Below are 22089 nucleotides of genomic sequence, written 5' to 3' on the forward strand. Positions count from 1 at the left end.
AAACATTTGTTTTCAGTAGGTGCTCCTGGCACTGTGCTGCATGATTCAGCAAAGCATGCCAAGAAAATTCAGCTCGAAGGTTCCTTCCAAACTATGTTAGGTATCCCATTGCATTTCACAAGTCATGTGCCCACAACATGTGAAGCTCTATAACCTGTATTTCTGAGGACATTAAAATGCTTTTGAGCTATTCAAAAACCATACATTAGATTAATCACCAAAACTTAAGGTCACTTAGTCATTCTTCTGCATGGAGGATGAAAAAGTGAGGATGATGGAAACCATGTACAGTGACTATGTACAAAATGTACTTCCTCAAGAGTCTTGAAAATGGGATGCTTTGATCTTATGGCTGCCTAAGCTGAAGTTCATGAAACTAATAAAGTCACAAGCATTGTGGCTTTAATCCTGTAATTCTGTAAAAAGCGACCTTGTCTGAGGGTACCAGAAACACACCTCCTGAGAGGAAACCACCCCAACCCTGCAGCTGTAGCCGAAAGCAGCGACTTTTCCCCCCACAGCCACTTAAACCCCTCCTGTTTTCACCAAAGACCTTTTCCCCCCCACGGCCTCTGGGAGTCCCGGGCGGGGCTCCAGCCACCGCCCCGGGGGTGGGGAGGCCCGTCCAGCGGCCTCACGGGAGTTGTAGTCGGGCGGGGAGCGGTGGAGCCTCACCCCGGGCCGCCTCTCCGCGACATGGCGGCGGCGGCGGCCGCGCAGGTACCGAGCGACACCTCCCGCACACCCGCCGGGGGAGCGCGGCGGGGCCGGGGGGGAGGAGGCAGCGGCTGCCAGAGGGAGCGGGGGCGGGGGGGAAGTAACTTCAGCGGCTTCCACTTGTTGCTGCTTGGAGCTGCGTTTCGAGGGGTGGAGCCCCGGAGGGGAGAGAGATGCCGGCGGCCTTTGGGGTGCCGGGGTCGGCCTTGTGGCGGAGTGAGCGCGGGCAGGGCAGGGGCACGGGCACGGGCACGGGCACGGGCACATTAGCCCAGGGTGGGCTCTGGTTGCTGGCCTGGGATACCCCTCGAACGGAGATTCCCCAGCCCTCAGGGGCACCGCCGAGGCGGACATCGGCCACCAGCCAGAGCCAGTCCCCCCTAAGTGTCATCGTGTCCACCTGGTGAGGGATGACTTTAAACCGACACGAACACTGTCCTCTGTTTTCTCCCCTCCTGCGGCTGTAGGAGGAGCGGAGTCACCGTGCTGGAAACCAAACACCCTCCCGTGTCCGTGCCCTCACCCCGCTATAAAGTGCTGACAGGCAAATATTTGCCGCTTGCCCCTAATCCCGTTTTGCCCTTGTGTCGGCAAATCTCCGGCGGATGGAGAGGGAGAGAGTTTTGCTGGCACACGGGGCGGCTGGGTCTGTCTCCAGAGCAGATGCCGGGGTTGCAGCCTCCTCCTCCGGCTTATGTTGATCCTGGTAATCCAGAGTGAGCAAGGAAAAGGGAAAAAAAGAAAGGTTTTAGCGAACTGGTTGTCCGCCGCCTTTGTGCTCTGGATTCTCCTTGGTGGTGAGTCCTGCGGTGGTGAGTTGGACTGTGGAGGGGCTGTGCCGTGTTTTGGAAGCTGGTGAATTCCTTGCTGCTGCAGCTGCCTGTTCAGGAGCTCAGGACCCGGGTGTTTTCGGGCTGGGTCATCGCACTCACCCTCCTGCTGATGTGTGCAAGGTTTGTTTCAAATACAGAGTTGGTCGGCTGCAGGTGTCACAATCCTGGTTCTGCTTCTCACTTGAAATCAAGTTTGAAGTTTCAAGTTTAAACAGAGGGAGCAGTACCAGGCCTTTGCCTCTTTAACGCTGAAGATCGAAAGTGGGTGTTTGATTTTATCCAGCTCAGACTTCATGCACACACGAGGCAAGCTAGGATGAAACTTTGAGGGTAAAACATGTTCTCTGTCTTGTCAGGAACAAGGCAACATGTTCTTTCTTGATGTTTTTCTTATTTTCAGTTCTGACATGGTGTTTCAGAACATGCGGCAGAGGAGATAGACTGCCTTGCAGTAGCGTGTTTTATGTTTTCCAGATTTTATTGTGTACAGGGCAGTTTCCTGTAGTCTTTAAATGATCCTCGTGGGAGTGCTTGAATTTAAAAAATGTGCTAGATAATCCAAATAGTGTCTCCAAACATTCACATTCAGAAGACTGCACTGCAGTTAAAAAGTTGTATCTAAGATGCTTCGGTGCAAAACAAGTGATAGTCTATTTTGCTCTGCTTGTTGTAGTATAGAAAAGACCATGCAGAAAGAATCGTGTCTTGCGGAATATACCACCTAAGGAGTCTTTCTGCTGTGCCTTTTGCAATCGGACATGTCTATCTCGTATTGGCCTCATTAGCCACCAGCGTGCTTGTAACAAATGTGGATAGAGCCTTCCTAAATCTTCGATTGCGAAGCCTAGCCGTGATATTTGACAGCATTTGTTGTAAACATGGTTTCACTGCTTCTTCTGAAGAACCTGTTAGTTCGTTATGGAGTCTAATTTTGACGTATAAAAGAGTCTCTTATGTACACCATCTGATAACAATGAGTGTATTGTATTTGCAGTCCCTCTCTCCACTGCTAGGGGGTTACATAAAAGGAATAGGAATTTGTCCTAATGTCCTGGAGGCCAGGATCCTCTAAGACTTGTTCTGTGAGTGATCCAGATCTAAACAAACAACTAGGGAGAGAAAACTCTTAAAGACATAAAGGAAACTATGTAAAATTGTGGAAATTATGCAATGCACTCAAGGAAAAGTAGTGCTGATTTTTTTTTAATCTCAAATTCTTATTTGTTTTTCTTAGTTGATTACATTTAAAAATTAACAATTGCCTATTTGTCACATAAACCCTGAACTCTTCTAGTATTCTTTAGATGTTGTTGAGATTATTAAACTGAAGGGAACTGTAAGAGCCCTGAGTGCTTTCATTGTTACATATTACTGGGTTTGTTTATTTATTTGTATTACTATGTTTTTATGTGTTTGGTTTTGCCAAAGCAAGGAAACTTTTTAGCAGCTTGTATCCAGTCTAGTTCATATTTTCATGTAGTAATTCCTGTTTGTCCAGGGAGTGGTGGCTGTTTGTGTCCAAAAATTCTGTAGTAGTACTAATTTAAAGTACTTTGCCCAAATGTATTCTGAAGATGGTTTTACATTTGTAACACTGGTAGAAGGAGCAGAGCCTTTTTGCAGAGTGCCCGGATCTTGGTGCTTGGTACAGTGCTGGGAAACTTGCTGCACAGGGCCTTGACTTGTATACCCTTCCCTGTGATTTAATATTTTTGTCCATCAGAGTATTCTGTGTTTGTTCATGGTATAGTGATCTCGGCAAAGATATTTAGAAACAGTTAACCCCTAAATGTGTCCACCATGACATTTAATTTCCTGCTGGGAAGAAGAATGAGAACAGGAAAGCTCTTGCTACTGCTACAAGCCAATTTAGGTTTTGAAAGTGAACCGGTTGGATCAGGGTATCCCTGAATAACTGGGCTCATGCCAAGCCTGCGTCATCTGTGAGCCTGTCTGTTCCCAGCCAGCCCAGCAGTGGCAGTCTCATACAGGCCTCTCTTCCAAACTTTGGGGCTTGAAACTCTGAAATTTCCCCTTCCCTACGAAATGGTGACCTACACTAGAAAACCCACAAGAAAAGAGGGAGAGGAAATACTCTGTTCTTCCTGCTACAGAGGAAGGAAAACAAGAATTCTTTCTGTTGGCTCTGGGGCAGCATGAATCACTTGGTGGCCTGTCAGTCTGAGTTGTCTCAGCGTGCTTTTCGCTTGCCTTGCCCTCTATTTGATCTATGTGCATGTGGCCAAAACCTGTAATTTTCAGTGTTGCAGGCTGCTAGTTCACTGGGAAGTATATACAGGCCAGGAGTTGTCCTAGGGAGCTGCCACTGCTGTTGGACATATGCAGTGCTACTGGTGGGCAAGTCTCAACACCCACCTGCCAAACTTCTCAAACCCATTAGCTTGAGGAAGCCCCTTTTCAAGTACCTTTGAAACTTTGTCTTGGAAAGCCTGCGTGGAGTGGTAGATACAGAGGTAAAAAAATCCTGCTAAGGAAAGGTCCCATTCCAAAGAGCCGGGATGTAATAGTTGTTGCTTTTAACCTATCCCAAAGTCTCGGAGGTGGCTGAAATGCTTTAGTCAGGCTGAGCTTGCTGAGGGAGTTAACAAAACTCAGAGACCAACTTTGGAGACCTGAAAAACATGAGAGTTTTTGAAATCTCCAGGCTTGGACCATGAGCAAGTTGGGTGTCATGAATCACCAACACTCCTTTGCAGCTGGAAGTCCTCTGCTGTTTCTATTTCTCTAGGTGTTCTGTAGGTTTCTATTTCTGTAGGTGTCTACAGGGTGCTCCTCAGAGTAGCACCTGAGCATCAGGTGTATGGCTTGAAGAATGTGTCAATAGTTGTGTGAGTTATGGAGAGGAAGAGCAGGTTTTCTGGCAGGGAGGGTACACGAGGACATGGGGAGAATGGTTTAGGAGTATGAGAACACGAATGGGGAAAAACCTTTTAACTTCTGAATGAAATTTATCTTTTCAACTCACCATACAGGCAGAGGGATACCTTCTCGAGGGGGAGTGAAATAGGATGGGAGCAGCTGAGAAGAAGCAAGTCTCTGGGAGAGTTATGGTTAGGTTAATTGGTAGATATTAGTAAACAAGGTAGAACTCCTGACATGGGGCGAGGTCTGGTGTGTTCTAAGGAAAAAGGGCACAGGAGTTTGTTAAAAGTGATACTAGTGCAATTCCTGTTATCAGAAGAGTGCTCTTCTCTTTGTAAACTGACTGCTTCCTCAAACAGGGAATTTCTCTGGTCATGAGATAGGGCTGAGACAGGGTTGTCTTTGTGAGATATGTACAAGCCTGTGATGTTGTTTGAAGAAAGTGATCGTTTGAGTTCATGTTGTTTAACAGGAGTCTCTGTCTCTCCTCTGATGCAAAGTCTGATCTCTTGTCCTGTGTGGCAAAGTTCAGTGTAAGGTTTTAAAGAGTTTTAAGCCAGGTCTTAGAGTGGAGGTGCAATTCAGTAGGTGCAGCATTAAAAAAAATTGTTAGGGTTGCCAGCTTTGCCCACTTGAGGTTAAAAATTAACTCTGTCTCATGGAGTTCTTACCGTGCCACTAGTATAGTCATGTCTATTGCCTAGTTTTGATCTTTTTCTGAGAACAGGTTGCAAATACAAGGAATAGGGCTGGAATGCAGGTCAGTTGTTCATAGAAAGGGAAGATTGCACAAAGAAATTTATAAAACTTTACTGATTCTTCTGTGTCAGTCTCTCCTTCAGATTAGGGGTGCAAGCAGCATTTTATGAATGTTGTTAGTTTGTGCTGTAAAATGCAAATATCCTTAGAACACAAGAGCCTTCCCACAAAAACAGCTTTACTCTAAGGAGTCCTTAACTATAAAAATGCTTCTTCTCTGTGAGGCATTTGTGAAATACATGATTGTTTTTATGCACTTCATCTCGTTACTCTATTCTGCTATGCCAAAATAAACTTCAAAACAAGGTTTGTGTGTGTCAGCATGGATTTGCAGCATGGTCTCATGCTTGAGGTACTAGAAGAAATAAAAAACATTCCTCCAAAACATTTTTGTTTGTCATTGAAATGTGAAGGTTTGTTGGTGTAGAAAATGCAGGGGGAAGATTAATTTAGCAAGAAAATTTCACTTCTCAGAATGGAAACCCTAGCTGACATTCAGGCTGCGCCTGCCTTTTGTTTTTAATTGTCCTATGTATTGTAGTCCAGCGTGTGTTTATATCAGTCACATTTCTTTGCATGCGGTGTTAAAGCACAAAGGTTTGAGTTGCCCAGTAAAAGCGTGTGTGTGGTTATGACAGAAGAGTCACTCTGTCCTTTTTACAGCTCACTTCAGACTCTTACTTCCAGCAAACAGTTCTTCAGCTTCATGGATGTGCAGCTTTATTTACCTGCATGGTACAAAATGGGAAAAGCTAGCAGCACAGTTGCCAAGAATTCCACTGGGGCTCTGTTTCCTGTAACAACAAAGTACCAAGTAGTTTTTCCAGACAATTACTGGAATGAAATTATTTAGCTAAATCAGTGGTGTTGCAGTCCTGAGAGTTAGGGATTTTCTTTTCCCAGTTCTTTCTTCATCTTTGCTGTGAGGTTTGTATTCAGTGTTCTTTTGTTAGTGTGTCTTGTAGCCAACTGTATGACCAGATAGGTTGGGGTTTTTTTCCACAGTGTGCTTTGCTGTTATCAGTCAGTATCTGCTTTTATAGGACAAATCATGTTCACACCACACAAGGGAATAACACAGTTAAGGTTGTTGTGACTCACAAACATAAGTTTTATCTCAGTATCCTCACTTGTCTGTTTCGTTTCATATAGAATGTTAGAACAGGCATAGGACTGCAGGCACCAAATATTTAAAGGTCTTATGATAATGTTGAGGGACATGTGATGAAGTGTCCTTGTTTATAATGGCTAGACCAGAGTAGTTATGTTAACAGGAAATATTTCTGTAAGCAGTACAAAGTAGTGGATCTTGGTTTCCAATGAGTAGTTCTTGTAAATCTGATTTACTACTTAGTTGAATTACACCAAGTCTGCAGTGTGAGCTCTGCTCTTAGAGTACGCTGAAAAGGCACATGAGTGGGGAGTGGATTCTCTGATATCAGGCTATAACAGAGGTCTCACTGCAGCCTTTTTATCAATGAAGGGACACTCCGCTCATGGTCTTCCTCCCAAATTACTGTTCTGATTGCGCATGGGGAAGTGTAATATTTTGAAGACAACTACCTTCTGTCAAAGTTGGCCAAAATTGACCAATGAAGTAAAAAAAAAATGTACCTGCTGGAGATGCAGACATGATGTAGAAAATTTTATACAATCAGATAAAAAGTAGGTCATTGTAGCTACTCCACTAACCAATTTAATTACAGTCATTAAACTTTGTTTCCTGTTTTATATGTGTCTCACTCCCCTTCAGGTAAATCTTTTCTTTTCCTGGACGTGGGCTATTTCCTTTCTGCTTCTTTCTTTAATCTCCAGGATATCCTCCTCTGTAAAGAAGATTGTCACCCCCACACTAGTACTTATGCCAGCAAGAGAGGCAGGAACCACCTTCAGAGATCAACAGGCACAGCCCAAGAGTGTGAGGAGGGACTGATGACGTGTTGCCTCCTCTGTGCCACGTCCTTAGTGTAGCTGCACTGATGTCATGGCAGCTCTGCAGTTCTTGTGCAAGTTAATGCCATCAGCCTTAGTCCAGTGCTGTTATGTTGTTATGTAAGAGGTAATGATGCATCATCTGAAAAGCTTTTGACCCCCGCAGCAGGTCATTTGTGCCTGGCGAATGTATCATGCTGGTTTTGCATAGCAGATATTTACAGGCGTGCATAATAGGATAGGAAATGCTGGAGGAACAAGGTTGTGCTCCAAATTCTGTGATCAGGAAGGATTAGATCAGGTGTTTACAGAAGTTCTTCCTATTTTGAAACATTGAGAAAACAGCTAAGGTACGTTACCAGCTTTCTTTATCACTAGAAGTGGGAGCTCTGCACCTTTCTGAGGGATGGACTGTGTTTTCTAACACCTCTGGAAGGACCATGGAGGGGAGAAGTACCTTTCTCCCCATTTTGCAGAGGAGAAGGCAAGTAAAAAAGTTTCAGCACATTTGCCTTATGTAATAGCCCAGGTCAAAAGATCCCCTTCACCTCTGGAAAGAGAAGGCATTAAATGGATGTCTCAGGGGTTGGGAACTGATGCAAGGAAGGGGGAGCTGTGAGACCTTGCTCCAGGTATTGAGAAAAGGGGTGACAGGGAGTAGACAGAGGAGTGGGCTGTGCAGCCACATCCCTCCAGCTGAGTTGTGGTCTCTGTTCGGGATTTTCACATTCTGCCTAGGAGATCCCAGTGGGAATAAAGATGCATGTCTTGGGCAGATTTGACACAAGAGAATCAATCCATTGGGAACACAGCCTTCCCCTGTGCTGTGCCACTGAGCTGTTGTGACTTCTGGGCAAACACACTCACTTAAGCAGTGCTAGTGGTGCTGGGGAAACTCTAAACTGCCTTAGTCCTCCTCCAGTGAATATCTGACTGGGCACCCTGCTGGGAATTAGCACTTGACAAGGTCCTGTGCTGTGCCTGTCTGCTGTAGGATGCCCCATATCCTCCTCCCTGCTGGTTATTGCAAAATAAGGGCTCAATTCCCAATTACCTTATCTTCCAGGCTCTCTGTACATGCCTGCCGTTGGCCTGGTCATTGTTTTCCTGGCATGCCTCTTTGTGCCTCTGAAGTCTTGAATGGGAGCTTGTTCTGGCCTTTGGGAAGGATAGGCAAGATCCCCTTGTTTGGTCCTTGCTCTTTTCCCTCTTTGTGTGAGGAAGAGCATTTGGTTTGGTCACACTTTTTAGCTTGCATTGCCCACATGGCACAATCTTCTCCCTTAATCTCCTTTCTGTAGCAGTTGCCAAACTGAACAGATATGGCTGATGTTACTGTGTGTGCTTAGAAAAGGAAACATCGACTCAGTCGGATTGTTATTCTTGCTTTTTTTTGTTGGTACCCAAGCTCAGCAAGTTGCCAGGAGGAGTCTTGGGTATGTAATGTTGTTGATTTAGGGTAAAAAATTGTGTTTGACACCACAGAAGGTCATCTGACCTTCTCTCCCCGAAGCTACCCAGTTGTGGTGACCAAGGCCCTTCACCGGACAGCACATGGCCCATGTGACACTTGAGTCATAACATAACAACTACCATCAAAATATGGAAATGGAAACTAGCAGGTAACGAAAGACAAGTGTTCAGAGAAACACACTGGTAAGCCTAGTTTCAGCCTTCTCTTTATACTTTATCGTGTTTCTGTCTCTGTGGCTTTGTTAAGGTTTGCTTTCCTTCAAATGGAAAAGAATGGGGGATCACATCAGGACCATTTTGTAACAATACCGTGATACATAGGGAAGGATGGTCCGTTTGATTAATTCAGACACCTACATCAGCCATGCCAATTCAGTTCTTTCGGGAGTGAAAGAAAGGAAAGAGAAAGGAGATGTAATAATTTGACCTAGTCACATTAGATTTCAAAAATTTGTAAGATTTTAATTAAAACTTAGTTTCGTTGTGGTTAATCTTGAATTATAACAAAAGCACTGAAGCGTAACAGCAAATTTTCTAAAGATTCAGTACTTTGGGTGTTGTGCTTGCTTGAAGATTTGGCTGTACCACTGCAGATGGAATTCTGAACAACCTTTGAACAGGATGCTTAGTAAGTTCCCTATACGGTTTCTGTGTGGCCTTTTTTTTTCTGAATGATTGTTCCCAGATTAGTGTTTGAAAGTTTGGATCCCCAGGCATAGTTATAGTAAAGTGTTTTAGGCTTTTAATTAATTTTACTTACAGAAAGATTATCTATGAGTGCTAGGTATAACTCATCGTTGTCCTAAGCAAGGGAGGTGGTGCAAGGTATGTTTGTCTGGCCAGGGATGTTGTAACAGAGCTTAAAATAAAGTGGTGTCCTCTTACATGTGTTGGGAACAGTGGGTTCTGAGAACGGGCTGAGAGGTGTTTCTCGTGCTAAAACCAGGCTCCAGTACTACATCTTTTAGTAGCTCTTATGCATTAAAAGTACTTTACAGTGCTAGAGAATCAAGAATGCATCATTTTTTGATTCCTTGGTCCCTGCCTACTCTATGTCTTGAAAGTCTCCCTGAAATGGAAAAGTTGTCATATCTTTTTACTCTGCAGCCTGTAGGGAAGATCTAGCAGAGGGCTTCGAGAGGGAAAATCACATGTCATTGGAACCTCCATCAGGGTCACGAGATGGATTGCATGAAATGCCAGCCTGAGCTGGGCTGTACAACTGACTGTGTTGTATCTACAGCAAGAGAAAATTGCTCTCTGAGGTTTGCTCAGTAGTTTTGAAAGATATAACTGAAGAAATAATTGAAATGGGAAGTGAAATCTAGAAGGAAATAAAAAAGGAGATTCCTGGAAAAGAGTTGGCCTTGGAATTCATCACTAAACAGGATCTAAAATGCCAAAGCACCTCTCTGATGCTCATTTGAACTGATAAAAACTTTCATTTAATTTTTGATTTTTACAGTTGCAGGTGTTACAGAGAAAAATAGTCAACGTCAACCCAATGGTCATCAAGGATATGAACTCTGCTGTTTTTATCTAGATGGATGAAAAGGTTAACAGCCCAGAAGGGGAGTTCCTTTTGTTTTCGAGATGGCAGCAGCTAGTGGTGAAAGCCAACTGCAGCGGATTATCAGAGACTTGCAAGGTACAGTGCCATGCTGGCAGAGGCATTCTGTGGGCTGGACTGCATCCTCTGTGTTTTAGATAACACAGAGTAGAAGTTGTGTTTTCAGTTGTTACTCTTTCGTGCAGCCATTATAGCAACATAATTCAAGGTGTGTGATGTGACTGACGTTTTTTTGTGAGACAAATGCTGTACTTTCTGCAGGACCCTAAATTCCTAAATCCTGCAAATTTAAATATACAAGATAAGAAATAAGAAATATTTTTCATGCAAGATAAGAGATAATTTTTAAATATAATTTTAAAAAAGGTGTCTGTGGAGTGTGCATTGTGAGCTAGGACTTTGTTGGCGTGCCTAGAGCTATGCTGTTACAAGACTTCATATGAGATAAGAAGGCCTGATTTTTAGACCCTTCCTTGATGGGAAGCTGGTGTGGAGTTGCTGCTAATGTGGGAAGGGGAAAAAAACAGGAGGCCAAACCAAACTAGGAAGGGAGATCCAGAGGAAGAGTGCTGGCGAATTGAACCTGCTGTTCTTGCTGCAGTGGAACCTAACTTATCCTCCACTGGACGTAGCCAACCTCATTTTCAACAGTTCTGTTGCAGGCAGAATTGGCAGCAGATTCTTAACAGTTTGCCTGCTCTCTGTCCTAATCAGCTGCTTATACAAAGATCCGGATATTTTTCCTTTAAATTTTTATTAAATATAAAGCATATGCACCAAAACTGGGAACCTTGATCTTCCCGCAATATAAAACAATGAGATCTGTGTACCTGCTAACAACAAGAGATTTTAATTTGCAAAGGCGATCGAGTCGGACTGGGAGCTGAGGCTCACTCAGTCACCTGAATTAAGTACAAAACCCAAGTGGAAAGCAAATTCAAAATCAGTAATTTCTGATGCTGAGAAGTACACCCGTTGGGGGTTAGGGTGTCCAGGAGGACAACAGAGTTTGTTTTGACTTGAGTTTTCCTCACCCACTATGGCTGTACATTTGAGGGAAGAGAAGTTACTGTATGCTTTTTTTATGTAAATTATTTTCCCCGTTTGTGTTTGTAACCAGCACAAGCTGAACCTTCCTGAATAAAGCATGGAGAAGATAAATGTGCTGACTGAATGACTGTTCTTGTGTTACTGATCCCCTTTAGCAGATTACATGCTTTGTCCTTTCTAATCAGAATTCTGTTTGTTCTGTGGCAGTACCTTAATGTGCACATGAAACAGCAAAAAGTTATTTCTCTTTCCTCTGCTGAGGTAGCAGTTAGCAATTGTCTGTTACCAGTTTTTGGTATGTGTCAGAAGTGCTAAGTGTCCTTTTAAGAAGAAGAAATAGTCCACACAGCAGATTGACATAGCTTGAGCTCTAGTTTTCTTACAGGTGGTCTTAAATTGCAAGCATATCAGTAATTTTTTTGCCCTGTCATTAAGACATTTCAGCTAAAAGAAACTGAATACACATGCAAAACATCCATGAAGACACATGCAAAAAATATCCATGAAGAAACCATTTATTTAGTTGTTTATGGATTCAGTGCTATATATCATTTGCATTAGTTAACAATTTTGGTGTCTTGTTTCACAGATGCTGTGACTGAGTTAAGTAAAGAATTTAAAGAAGGAGGGGAACCGATCACAGATGACAGTGGCAACTTGCAAAAATTCTCCTACAAGCTTGAGTACCTTCTACAGGTAGAAAATGATGTGTGTCATTTGTAATCCACCAGCAAAACTCAGCCTTGTTTTCTCTCACTGCCTGTTCAATATGTGGGGTTTAACTCAAATAATCATAAATGTCCAACTGAGTGTCTTTTTATTTTTTTTGTGTGTGTGTCTTTTAAGTGGACTGAAATGCATGCTGCTTATTGTACTTATTTCAAGTGAAAATAAATGTAATCAAAAGGAAGAGCTGGCAGTTTGATTGAAGAATGTAAGGCATTTCTTCATGGATCTGAAAGATCCGAGCTTGATTTTAGAGATATATCCTGCTAAGTTATCCTGGAAAAAAACTGTGGTAATGAGTTCTTGACAACATTTTGATGCAAAATAAATAGTAGTGAGCTGTTCATGGTGCAAATATAGTAGTGTGAGTAATTTACAGAATTTTTTGCAATTTCACTTCAGAAATTCTTTTTTATTGTATGGAAGGCTTAATGCAAAATGCTGATTTTTAATCTGGAATGCTATTTTTTTCCCCATCCTCAAAATTTAAGTAAAAGAGAACATTGCTGGGCAAACTGAAATTCAGTTTGCATAGTATCTTGTCCACATATACTGTAATCGTGTCACTGATTGCAACAAAGACATGCTAATCTAGCTTTAATCTAGGCAAGGGAGTTTTAATTGGGTTGCAGAGGCTTCAGCAGAAGCTGAAGAATCCTTCAGGATTTGAGTGGCCCAAGCTGCAACTGGTTGTTAGTTCATTGCCTTGAACAGCTACTGAATCTGTTGTAAATCTTTGTTTCAGCAGTTTTGAAAGGATGTCTGTATTTCAAAGAGACTCAAAACATTTTTATCTGTTACTGTCTGTAAAGTAGCTTTTGTAACTGCTGGATTGCATCAGTACAATGCAATGTCTCCTTCCTTTGTGAATACACTGGCTAAAGCTAAGAGGAGTCATGAAAGTGCATATTACTGGGAGAGGAACAGAATTCCAAGTAACTATATATAAATATTTTTAAGTTTTGCTCATTGCATTTTGTTTTCCCTCATTTAAGTTTGACCAGAAAGAAAAAAGCACATTGCTGGGCAACAGAAAAGACTACTGGGATTATTTCTGTGACTGTCTGGCAAAAATCAAAGGAGCTAATGATGGAATCCGCTTTGTCAAGTCTATTACAGAAGTAAGTATATCAGCTAAGTATTGTAATATGTGGTTTATGCCTTGATAGGTCTTTTTAGAGAGCATTAGAAACAAACCAAAAAACTCCGCTGCTTTTAACATACAGCAAAAAAAATAGGGGATTTTTATTTGTTAATTCTCATGTAGAGTATAAAAATGCAAGGTTACCTCTTTTACTAGAGCATTAAATTAGGGAGGATTAGGTAGCTTGACTCCTGTTTCGAAGGCCACTTACAACAAGTGAATGGACCTGTTTGGTTGTACCCTGCCTTTTCATAAACTTAGTGCCATTTTCTCTAAAAAGAAGTGAAAAATTAAGTCAAGGGTAGAGCCTGCCATCTTTAGCACAGCTTACAGCAGGACTTGGCTCTAAGAGTAAGATGAAAGGTTCACCGTATTTGACATTTCTTAAGACCTTTTCAACCGGTCTGTAGAGTTGAGGACTGACTGAGAGCAGCAATTTCATCTTCTGTCTCAGCTTTGTTCCTCTGTGTGAAATAGCATGATGAAATGACTTGGAATGGTTGTCTTTATTACCTGGGTTAAGCTGTTATGAACGGCACAAAAACCCTTGTTTCTGTTATATACAGTAATAAAAGCTTAATCTTGTAAAAGCCATGTTATGTCTTCAGCTCAATAAGTGGGTGGAATAAATACTGTGAGAAGCTTTCTGTGTTGATCCTGTCTGAGTCCTTAGAACCGTTTGAAGAGGCGGTGGTGTGGTGGTGCTGGCCAGCATTGTCCTGATGCTCAGTGCCATTATCTGTGAGCAAGGCTAACTTGTATTGGCAAGTTACTATTTACAGCACATTTCCCTATTAGCAACTCTTCCACAGCAGCTCTAGATAATGTTGTTTTGATCCACCTGAAAAAGAACCATGATACTGTAGCAGAGGCAGGCCCTGAGTTCTTTACCTTGCTTTCTTCTCCCTGCAACTTCAACAGTATTAAATTTTGCTGTTCCAAGGTGAACAATCCAAGGAAGGGCTCCAGTTTGTTTTACCACTGGGAAGGAAAAGAGGGGAGAGACATGGAAATTTGATTTGAATTTCCCATTACTTCCAGGAAGACTGGCAAAGTAAGGGCAGTAACTGCTGCAGCAGGAAAGATCCTCTGACTATAGATAGTGACCCCTAAATTCTTAGTAGCAGTAGCCAATCTGATTTCTCTGCAAAGGTGATTGTGCTGTAGTCTTTAACAGTCTGTCGCCTGTGGTATCACCTGCATATTACCACATGTAAAGACTTTGCTTTTTCCTCCTTCAATACCTCTGGCTGCTTGATTGTTAGCACAGTATCAGAAGTTATTGTTTGGAAGTAGGATACTTTCTATTTCAAATTATGTGCAACTATAGAATTTAGCTTGTGGAAAACTTCTTTTATTAACTTGTGCTTTAGGAATATGAACACTTAAAAAAGAATCAATCAGCCACTTCAGATAACTGAGCTGGCAGACTTGGGTCCATGACACAAAAATATGTTTGTTATTTCCCTTAATTACAGGTAGAAATCATCAGCCAATCTTTGAACCTGGCTGGATAGAACACAAAGGTTTCCAAATGTCATTTATTTGCTCATGGAACAAGACTTTGACTTTCAAAGGTGGAAGTGAACAGAAAGGAAAGAGCAATGGCAGTTAATTTTAAGAATGATCAAACATTTAACAGCATAATGCCTCCCCTTCTGGTCTGCCTTTAGTACTTCTAATATTAGGGTGCATGATATGCTAGAGAAGTGTTGCAAGGAGGCAAATGGAATACCCTGGAAACTGTTAGTTGTTAATTTCAGAGGGCTTTATTCTTTATGGCAGTAGGTGAGCAGGGAGAAGTGATTACACTGAATACACATCTTTCCAAATCTTGACAGCCATACATTGCACCTTAGCTACAGTGTTTGCTGTCTAAATGGAAACACTGCCAAAGCCAGACGCTGCCTGCCTCCCTGATTGCTAGTAGGGCTCTAGAGGGCAGTGGCATGGTTTTGTTTCGTAGTCAAATAGTCTTTGGCTATTTGTAGCTGCATATACATTTTCCTCTAGTCCTTATCATGTACATTTGTTCTGGTATCTCCATGCTTAAAAAAGGCATTGCAATTTAAATTGATAAACCAATGGGAGTAAGGATAGGATTAATTCTGTGGCTTCCAGTGGGGTTTTTTTTGGACAGTTCTTAATGTATTCACTAAATGTGCCTAGTTAGGAAAAAAGCTTGTAAGCTTCTGTGCACAGGGTGGGCATAGCATCTCCCTGAAGAAATCTTCAGACATCTCCAGGGGGAATGAAGGTGAAAACCTGTTGGTAAATTAAACTTGCTGTTTCTGGGGTACTTATTGTTTGGGGACCATGTTTTTTGCATTTTGTGTCCTATAGAATTCAAAACAAAAAGCATTAAAGACTGTTGCTTTCTTTGCTCCACATTTCATTTATGTTCCTTTTATAAAGAACATTTTTGTATGTAATGGGTTACTGAGCTAAATGATGAACCTGTGTCTTACTTCAGAGCATAAGCCCATTAACAGCAAAAACATGGAAGTTGAGAGTTTTAGGTATTGGTGTCACTTCACCACAGTGGAATATTGATCAGCAGGAGAGAAAGCTTGTGTGACCTTTGAGCCTTCTTTTACACTAACTTTTCAAGCAAAGTTTACAGTAACCTACCAACTTGTGCCTCAACTCATCTAATATTTGTCTTGTCTTCTATTTTTGATAATGAATTTATTTGCTTTGTTAGTTGGATGAGCAGTTTGGTGAGAAATTCTTTCATCACGTTCCATTTCCTTTCCTAAATTGATTACTGATTTTGATGGAAAGAAAAAGTGAAACACTACTATTTGGAGTTTCACTATTTTGCAGGACAGAAAATGGTTCAGATGTAAAAGACAAAACAAAATATCAATCCTTGAAGTCAATAGCTATAACAAAATTCAGTGCTGAGTTTTGTGATTCTGCTTATGTTGATTTACCAGCTGTCTTCCTAAAGAGATCCATCAGTTTCAGTCATGCAGCTGCTCTTGGTCTGAAGTAAGAATTAAGAATACTTAACGGCTAAGTGTTAAGAAAGGCTTTTTGCATCATCTGGGGTTACTGTGTCCATGGGGATGTATATTTGTATATGTGTACATTTTTGTTCTATGACTAGACCTTTCCTAAAGCTCTTCCAGCTGTGGCCATATACATCTTAAGCATCGTTCAGCAGTCACTTCTGGCTCTGCTGGGCATATTGAGGTTTTGGCTTATATTGGGAATTGTCCTTAGCATAGTCTGTATTTAGGTACTCCATATATTCTATGATTCATTGGTCCTGTGATGCCTTTTTTAGTATTATAAAGTGGACAACAGCCAGCTGCAGAAAGAAATTCATCCTTCAAAAAAGATTCCACCCAATGACAGACTTGGGAGAAGGTGTCTCTCAGTGGCAGTTCTTCCTGCTTTTCTTAACAACTTCTTCCTTTACAGTGGCTTACTGTGAGGGTTTTTTTATGGCGCTGTATAGACTGTTCTGGCCATGTTTCTACATGATTACAAATGATATTTAGAATTTTCTTTTCTTGTGGTTTCTCCCTTCCAGCTAAGAACATCTCTTGGAAAAGGAAGAGCATTTCTTCGTTACTCCCTGGTTCACCAAAGACTAGCAGACACCTTGCAGCAATGTTTTATGAACACCAAGGTGACCAGGTGAATAGCAAAGTACCTTATTAACTAATGGGTGTTTGCTCAGTGTGATCTAGCAACATCACCTAGTAGCTATTGAAAGAAGTTGAATCTCTTCCAAATGGGTGGCTTAGAGAGCTAGTAATAGGATATGAAGGATAATAGACCTTTTGGCCTAGGTCACTGGTTCATATCTATCTTGGGCTTGTAAAGATTGAAAGTTATTACAGCTAAATGTGTGTGGAATGGGTGGTACCGGTGCTTCCATGTGTCGATCTCAAAGGTCATGTTTTCATAAGTATGGAAGATCCTGGGTTTGATCAGCTGCACATCGTGAGGGAGGATTAATTTGAATATGTTGCACAAAGCCCTAGAAAGCATTTCCATATGCCTCTGGATTGTCATACAGAGGAACAACTTGCCCCTGGGCAGGGAACACCAAAGGTAGCTTGTAGTTGTTTGGAGGGACACCGCTAGGGCATTTAGAATAAGCCAACTATTTTCACAGTGTATTTAGCTCTGGATGCTGCTTTCTGTCCCTCATTTTTAATTTAGTAAGTGAGTGCTTTAGGTATTTACTGTGTGATTTTCTCATGTATAGCGAGTATATTGTATTGTCAGTGATTTGCCCAAGCACTAGAGGAAAAAGTCTTCTGTGCAGGGCCTCCTCTGAAGATATTTATGTGGAATAATTAAAGTTTAATTTTTTTTACATCAAAGGGATGGGATGTAGTTTGGTGGGTCTAGTTGCTTTCAGTTTGTGTTTAGAATAGTGTATCCTAATTTTTCTGGGGTGGAGTAAATAATGATGTTGTTGAGGTTTTTTGCAAGAGAAACTGCTTCTTCTCTTTTGCTTATGAATGAGTATTAATTCTTTTTTGTTTGTTTGTTTTCAAGTGACTGGTACTATGCAAGAAGTCCATTTCTGAATTCCAAAATGAGTTCTGACATTGTGGGTCAGCTCTATGAGCTCACTGATGTTCAGTTTGACTTGGCATCAAGAGGCTATGATTTAGATGCTGCTTGGCCAGCATTTGCCAGGTAAGATAGAACCACTTTGTCATTTTGTATTAACAGGGCCATAAACCACTTGTCTGCTAAAAAACCTGTAAAAGTTTATGCTTTTGAAGGTACGAATACTTGTGTTGGAGCAGGTATATACTTTTCCATGTAATTATTCTATGAACAAATTGGCCTGTTTTTCCTTCTAGTATACCATGTCCCAGCAACCAGAGCTGATGCTCTGTAGTACAGTACTTTCAGTAATGGCAGTTTAGGCCCAAATCCCAAGCCATTCTCATCTATACAGGCACAAGAAGAAATGTTCTTGGCTTCTGTTTTAAGAACTGAGACATACAGTGGGTGGACAGGCTAGCAGTGTGCTTCACTTGCAGCAATGGTGATCCCAGTAGACTTGGGGAATAACAAAAACTACCAGGTCTGGTCCAGATCTATTTGTATCAATGAGAATTTTCTAGGGCCACTTGCTGCCACCACCTGGTTGAGCTGCTGCCACACAGCAATACAATTCCTTAGAGTAAGACTGCACTGGTTCCTGTGGATGTCATGGCTACCAGCCCATAATCTTTTATAGGTGCCTTCGATATCCCTATTTTATTTTTCATCAACTTCAGTGGTTGTTGGCCAAGGCACCAGGTGCAGTTATGTCTTTTTGCATGTGGTAGATACCAGTAGATAAATCTTACATATAGGAGTGGAAAGACATGTATATATGTGCTCAGAGTTATATATTGTTTCTCTGTGTGATCAACAGAAGGACACTGTCCTCGCTTGGATCTTCAGCATATTTATGGAAGCCTCCAAGTCGCAGTTCCAGCATGAGCAGTTTAGTGAGCAACTATTTGCAGGTAAGCAGATTGCAAATAAGTATTTATGTGGCATGGTAGATCTTTAGTTGCCATAGTTCCAGAGAACTTGGTGGTTTTACCATGGTTGTGATTCTTACAATGGTAAACTACAAAAAAGGGTTCTTAGTTAAAAGTAAAGGGAATTGTCTGGTAGCTGAATCAACTGAATGAGCAAATATTGTAAAGGAAAAAAATATATTCAGAAGACTGCCTGCAGATAGGTATGCTTTCATCTATCTTTTGGGAAAACAAGTCCCATTTCCTATAAGTAGATATCTTGTAGTGCTATGAACACAACGTAGAATGTCACTGTGTGTTAAGAATCTGAACTTGCATTTATGTACATGTTTAATACTACTTAAACATTCTGGTTTTCCCCCTCTGTTCATTTAGGCCCAAGAGTTTCCCTCCAGCCCTGATGTAAATAGCTCACTAAATGTTGAACACCTTGAGGGCTATGAAGAGATGCGTTTAGAACTTGACCAGGCTGAGCTGAGGCAGAGGGAACTTCAAGATCGTATTCACCAGCTAGAAATGGAAAACCAGGAGCTCCAGGCAGCTGTCAGCCTTCAAAAAGAGCAAGTACAGGTAGAAAAGGAGAAGAGCAATAACTACAGTGAGGAGAACTCCCGGCTGACAAAGATGATCACAGAGTTACAGAAGCAGTGTGAGGTCTCACACTCCACTCAGAGCACTGTCCATGACCTGCAGAAGTGCCTACAATCATTGGAATTAAGTGCAGTGGAGCAGCAGAAAGAATATTCAACAAAAGTGGAGCAGCTGTTGACCAGCAAGGAAGACTATGCCTCAAAATTGCAGGTTTCAAATCAGGAGCTGGAGACCTCGAGGGCTTTGATTGCTGTGAATAATCTTTGCATTGATGAGCTCAAAGCCAAGCTGAGTTCTGCAGAACAGAAGAATCTCAGCCTCCTTGCAAAAGTTGATGCTGCCTTGGACGAAAAGGGGCAGCAAGCCACAGCCCAGTGTGACTCTGCCCTACAAATACATGCACTGTTAGAGAAGCTTCAGGAGATGGAGAAGGAAAAGGCAGATATGCAAAGACTCAATGATGAACGTGCATCTCAGCTGAAAGCAGCAAAGGAGGAGCTGCGGCTGAAAGAACAGGCACAGAAGGAACTGGAATCCAGATACAATCGCCTCACTGCTGACTCCAGAGAAGAAAGTGAAAAGCTGATTGGGAGCCTGGAAACTATGACAAAGGAAAAGGATGCACTTCAGGAGGCCCTGACTCTGAAAGGAAAGGAGATGGCTGAGCTCCAGACCCAGGTAATGGGGTCGCTGGCTCAGGTGGGGTCACTGGAAAAAAGTCTTGAGGAAGCCAGGAAAGAAAAAGAGAAACTTGAGGAGGAATATGGTAGGAGGGAAGGAGCACTGAAGCAGGCATCCCAGTCACAAGCAGAGCAACTTGCACTACAGGAGGGTCACTTAACAAAGGTGAGTCAGACTGTGTGTAGCCTTGAGGAGCAAAACCGCAAACTCATGTCTGAGAAAGAGCATCTCGGGCAGAAAGTTAAGGAGCTGGAGGAGCAGATGGAGCAGCAAAACTCTGCAGTGACCGAATTGGATGAGGAGAGCAGGAAGCTGAAAGCAGAGAATGTGAATTTGCAGCAGTCCAAGAACAAGATGGAAGCGAAGCTGAAAAATCTGGAAGCTTCTAAAGCTTCCCTGGAAGCTGAGGTAGCCAGGCTGAGAGCCTCTGAGAAGCAACTTCAGAGTGAGATAGATGATGCCCTGGTGTCAGTTGATGAAAAAGAAAGAAAGCTCCGGGGCGAGAACAAACAGCTGGATGAAGACTTGCAGAATGCTAGGAGGCAAAGCCAAATTCTGGAGGAGAGGTTGGAGGCTCTGCACTCAGAATATGAAGAACTAAGGCAAAGAGAGGAGACCACCAAGGAGACTTATGCCTCACTTGAAGGACAGCTAAAGAGTGCCAAACAGCATAGTTTAGAAATGGAAAAAAGCTTGGGCACCTTGAAGGAAAGCAAAGAGTGTCTCCAGTCACAGGTCACAGAGAAGGAAGTAGAACTGCAAGGCTTGGAGAGCCAGTGTGAGCAGCTGAGAGCAGAAGCTGAAAGACACAGAAAGAAAGCAGAGACTCTTGAGGCAGAAAAGCTCAGTGTTGAAAAGACATGCCTTCATCAGACAAAGCTTATAGAATCCCTCACATCAGAAAAAGAATCAGTGGAAAAACAGCAACTACAGCAGGCAGCTTCCCTGGAGAAGGAGGCAAAAGAGCTGGTCTTCAGACTGACCATGAGTGAAGAGCAGTTGGAGGTCAACCGAGGTGAAGTGTCTAGGCTGCAAGCAGAAGTCCTTGACCTGCGAGTCAAGCTTCAGCAGACCACTGATGAGAGAGAGAGGATGAGAGGTGAGCTGGCAGTCACTGTGACTGCCTTGAGTGAGCAGAAGGTGCTTGTTCAGCAGCTGAAAGAGCAGAGTGAGTGTCTCAACAGAAACCATGTGCAAGAACTGCTACAATGTAAAGAAAGGGAAGAAGTGCTGAAAAAAGAGCAGGAGACAACAGCCCATCAAAAAGCTGAGTTGGAAAATAATTTGCTGAACTTGAAGGAAGAGCTATCCAAGGTTAAGCAGTACTTGGAAAATGCTAGAATGGAAAATGAAGAAAACAAGGATCTCCTCCACAGGACCAACACAGATATGGCTGAACTTGGTATTCAGATTTGTGGCTTGTCCTCTGAAAAGATGGATGCAGAAGAGCAGTTAGCCCAGGCCAGAGAAAGGCTCAAAGAACTGGAAGAACAGGCGGCAGAGCAACAGAAGAAGCTGAAGCTTGAAATCTCTAATCTCAAAGAGGAGAACAAGAGCCTGCAAGAGAAATTAGAGGAGGCTCAAATATGTGCCGCAGCTGTCCCAAATCTGCAATTGCAGCTGGAGACAGTAAAGAAACAGGCACAGAGTTTCCAAGAGACCAGCCAAGAAGAGCTGTCTGCAATAAAATTTCAAATGAGCACAGAGATTCTAAATTATCAGACAAAATTCAAGGTAAATTAATGTAATTATTATAGCTGAGGGAGCTGCTTTACCTTCTGCTGCAACAATTACTGCATGAAATCCTAAGTTTTGTGTAGGTCAGTCTCTGAGACTAGCATGCAACTAACCTTAGCCTGGGAATCTGAAAATGTCTCTACACTCATGACCTAGGCCTATCTGAGATAAAATCACTCTTCAGAGTGTTATGGACCTGTACAGTGTGGCCGTCCAAGCCCAGTGGAGAAGCCATCCACTCCTTGAGAGGGTGATGATTTCTTATGCTGGCACTGAAGGTGGCATCTGCTATAATTATTCCCTCTGGTTACAGCTGTGGTTGTTCTCTTTTTTGGTAGGAACATTGCAAGACCTGTTCCCCACACCTCTAACACTGCTTCTCCTTAGAACTGATTCTGATGAAAGCAGACTTAAACTGAAAACATATGCTTTTGCAGTTAATTCCCTAATGTATTTTTGCTTTCAGCTACTCAAGGTAGCAGC

At 42.4% G+C, this 22089-nt stretch overlaps 1 protein-coding gene across 5 annotated transcripts in view; it reads left to right on the forward strand.

Annotated features, from left to right (window-relative positions):
• Window positions 1–619: 619 nt before the first annotated feature.
• Window positions 620–22089, forward strand: part of FYCO1 (FYVE and coiled-coil domain containing 1) — a 42255-nt gene continuing 20785 nt past the window's right edge. For 2 of the 5 annotated variants that reach the window (XM_027659379.1, XM_027659380.1), the window contains exons 1-8: window positions 1279–1670; window positions 10063–10245; window positions 11807–11913; window positions 12939–13064; window positions 16629–16735; window positions 17609–17752; window positions 18486–18579; window positions 18973–21603. In XM_027659379.1, the coding sequence (XP_027515180.1) occupies window positions 10191–10245; window positions 11807–11913; window positions 12939–13064; window positions 16629–16735; window positions 17609–17752; window positions 18486–18579; window positions 18973–21603 (3264 nt within the window). In that variant the 5' untranslated portion in view covers window positions 1279–1670; window positions 10063–10190. Of the gene's footprint in view, window positions 721–1277; window positions 1671–10062; window positions 10246–11806; window positions 11914–12938; window positions 13065–16628; window positions 16736–17608; window positions 17753–18485; window positions 18580–18972; window positions 21604–22089 lie in introns of those variants that run through there. The other 3 variants (XM_027659377.1, XM_027659375.1, XM_027659378.1) reach the window with 3 other exon arrangements.

The sequence above is a fragment of the Corapipo altera genome, unplaced genomic scaffold, assembly GCF_003945725.1.
Source record: "Corapipo altera isolate COAL_440 unplaced genomic scaffold, ASM394572v1 44b, whole genome shotgun sequence".
Classification (NCBI taxonomy): Eukaryota; Metazoa; Chordata; class Aves; order Passeriformes; family Pipridae; genus Corapipo; species Corapipo altera.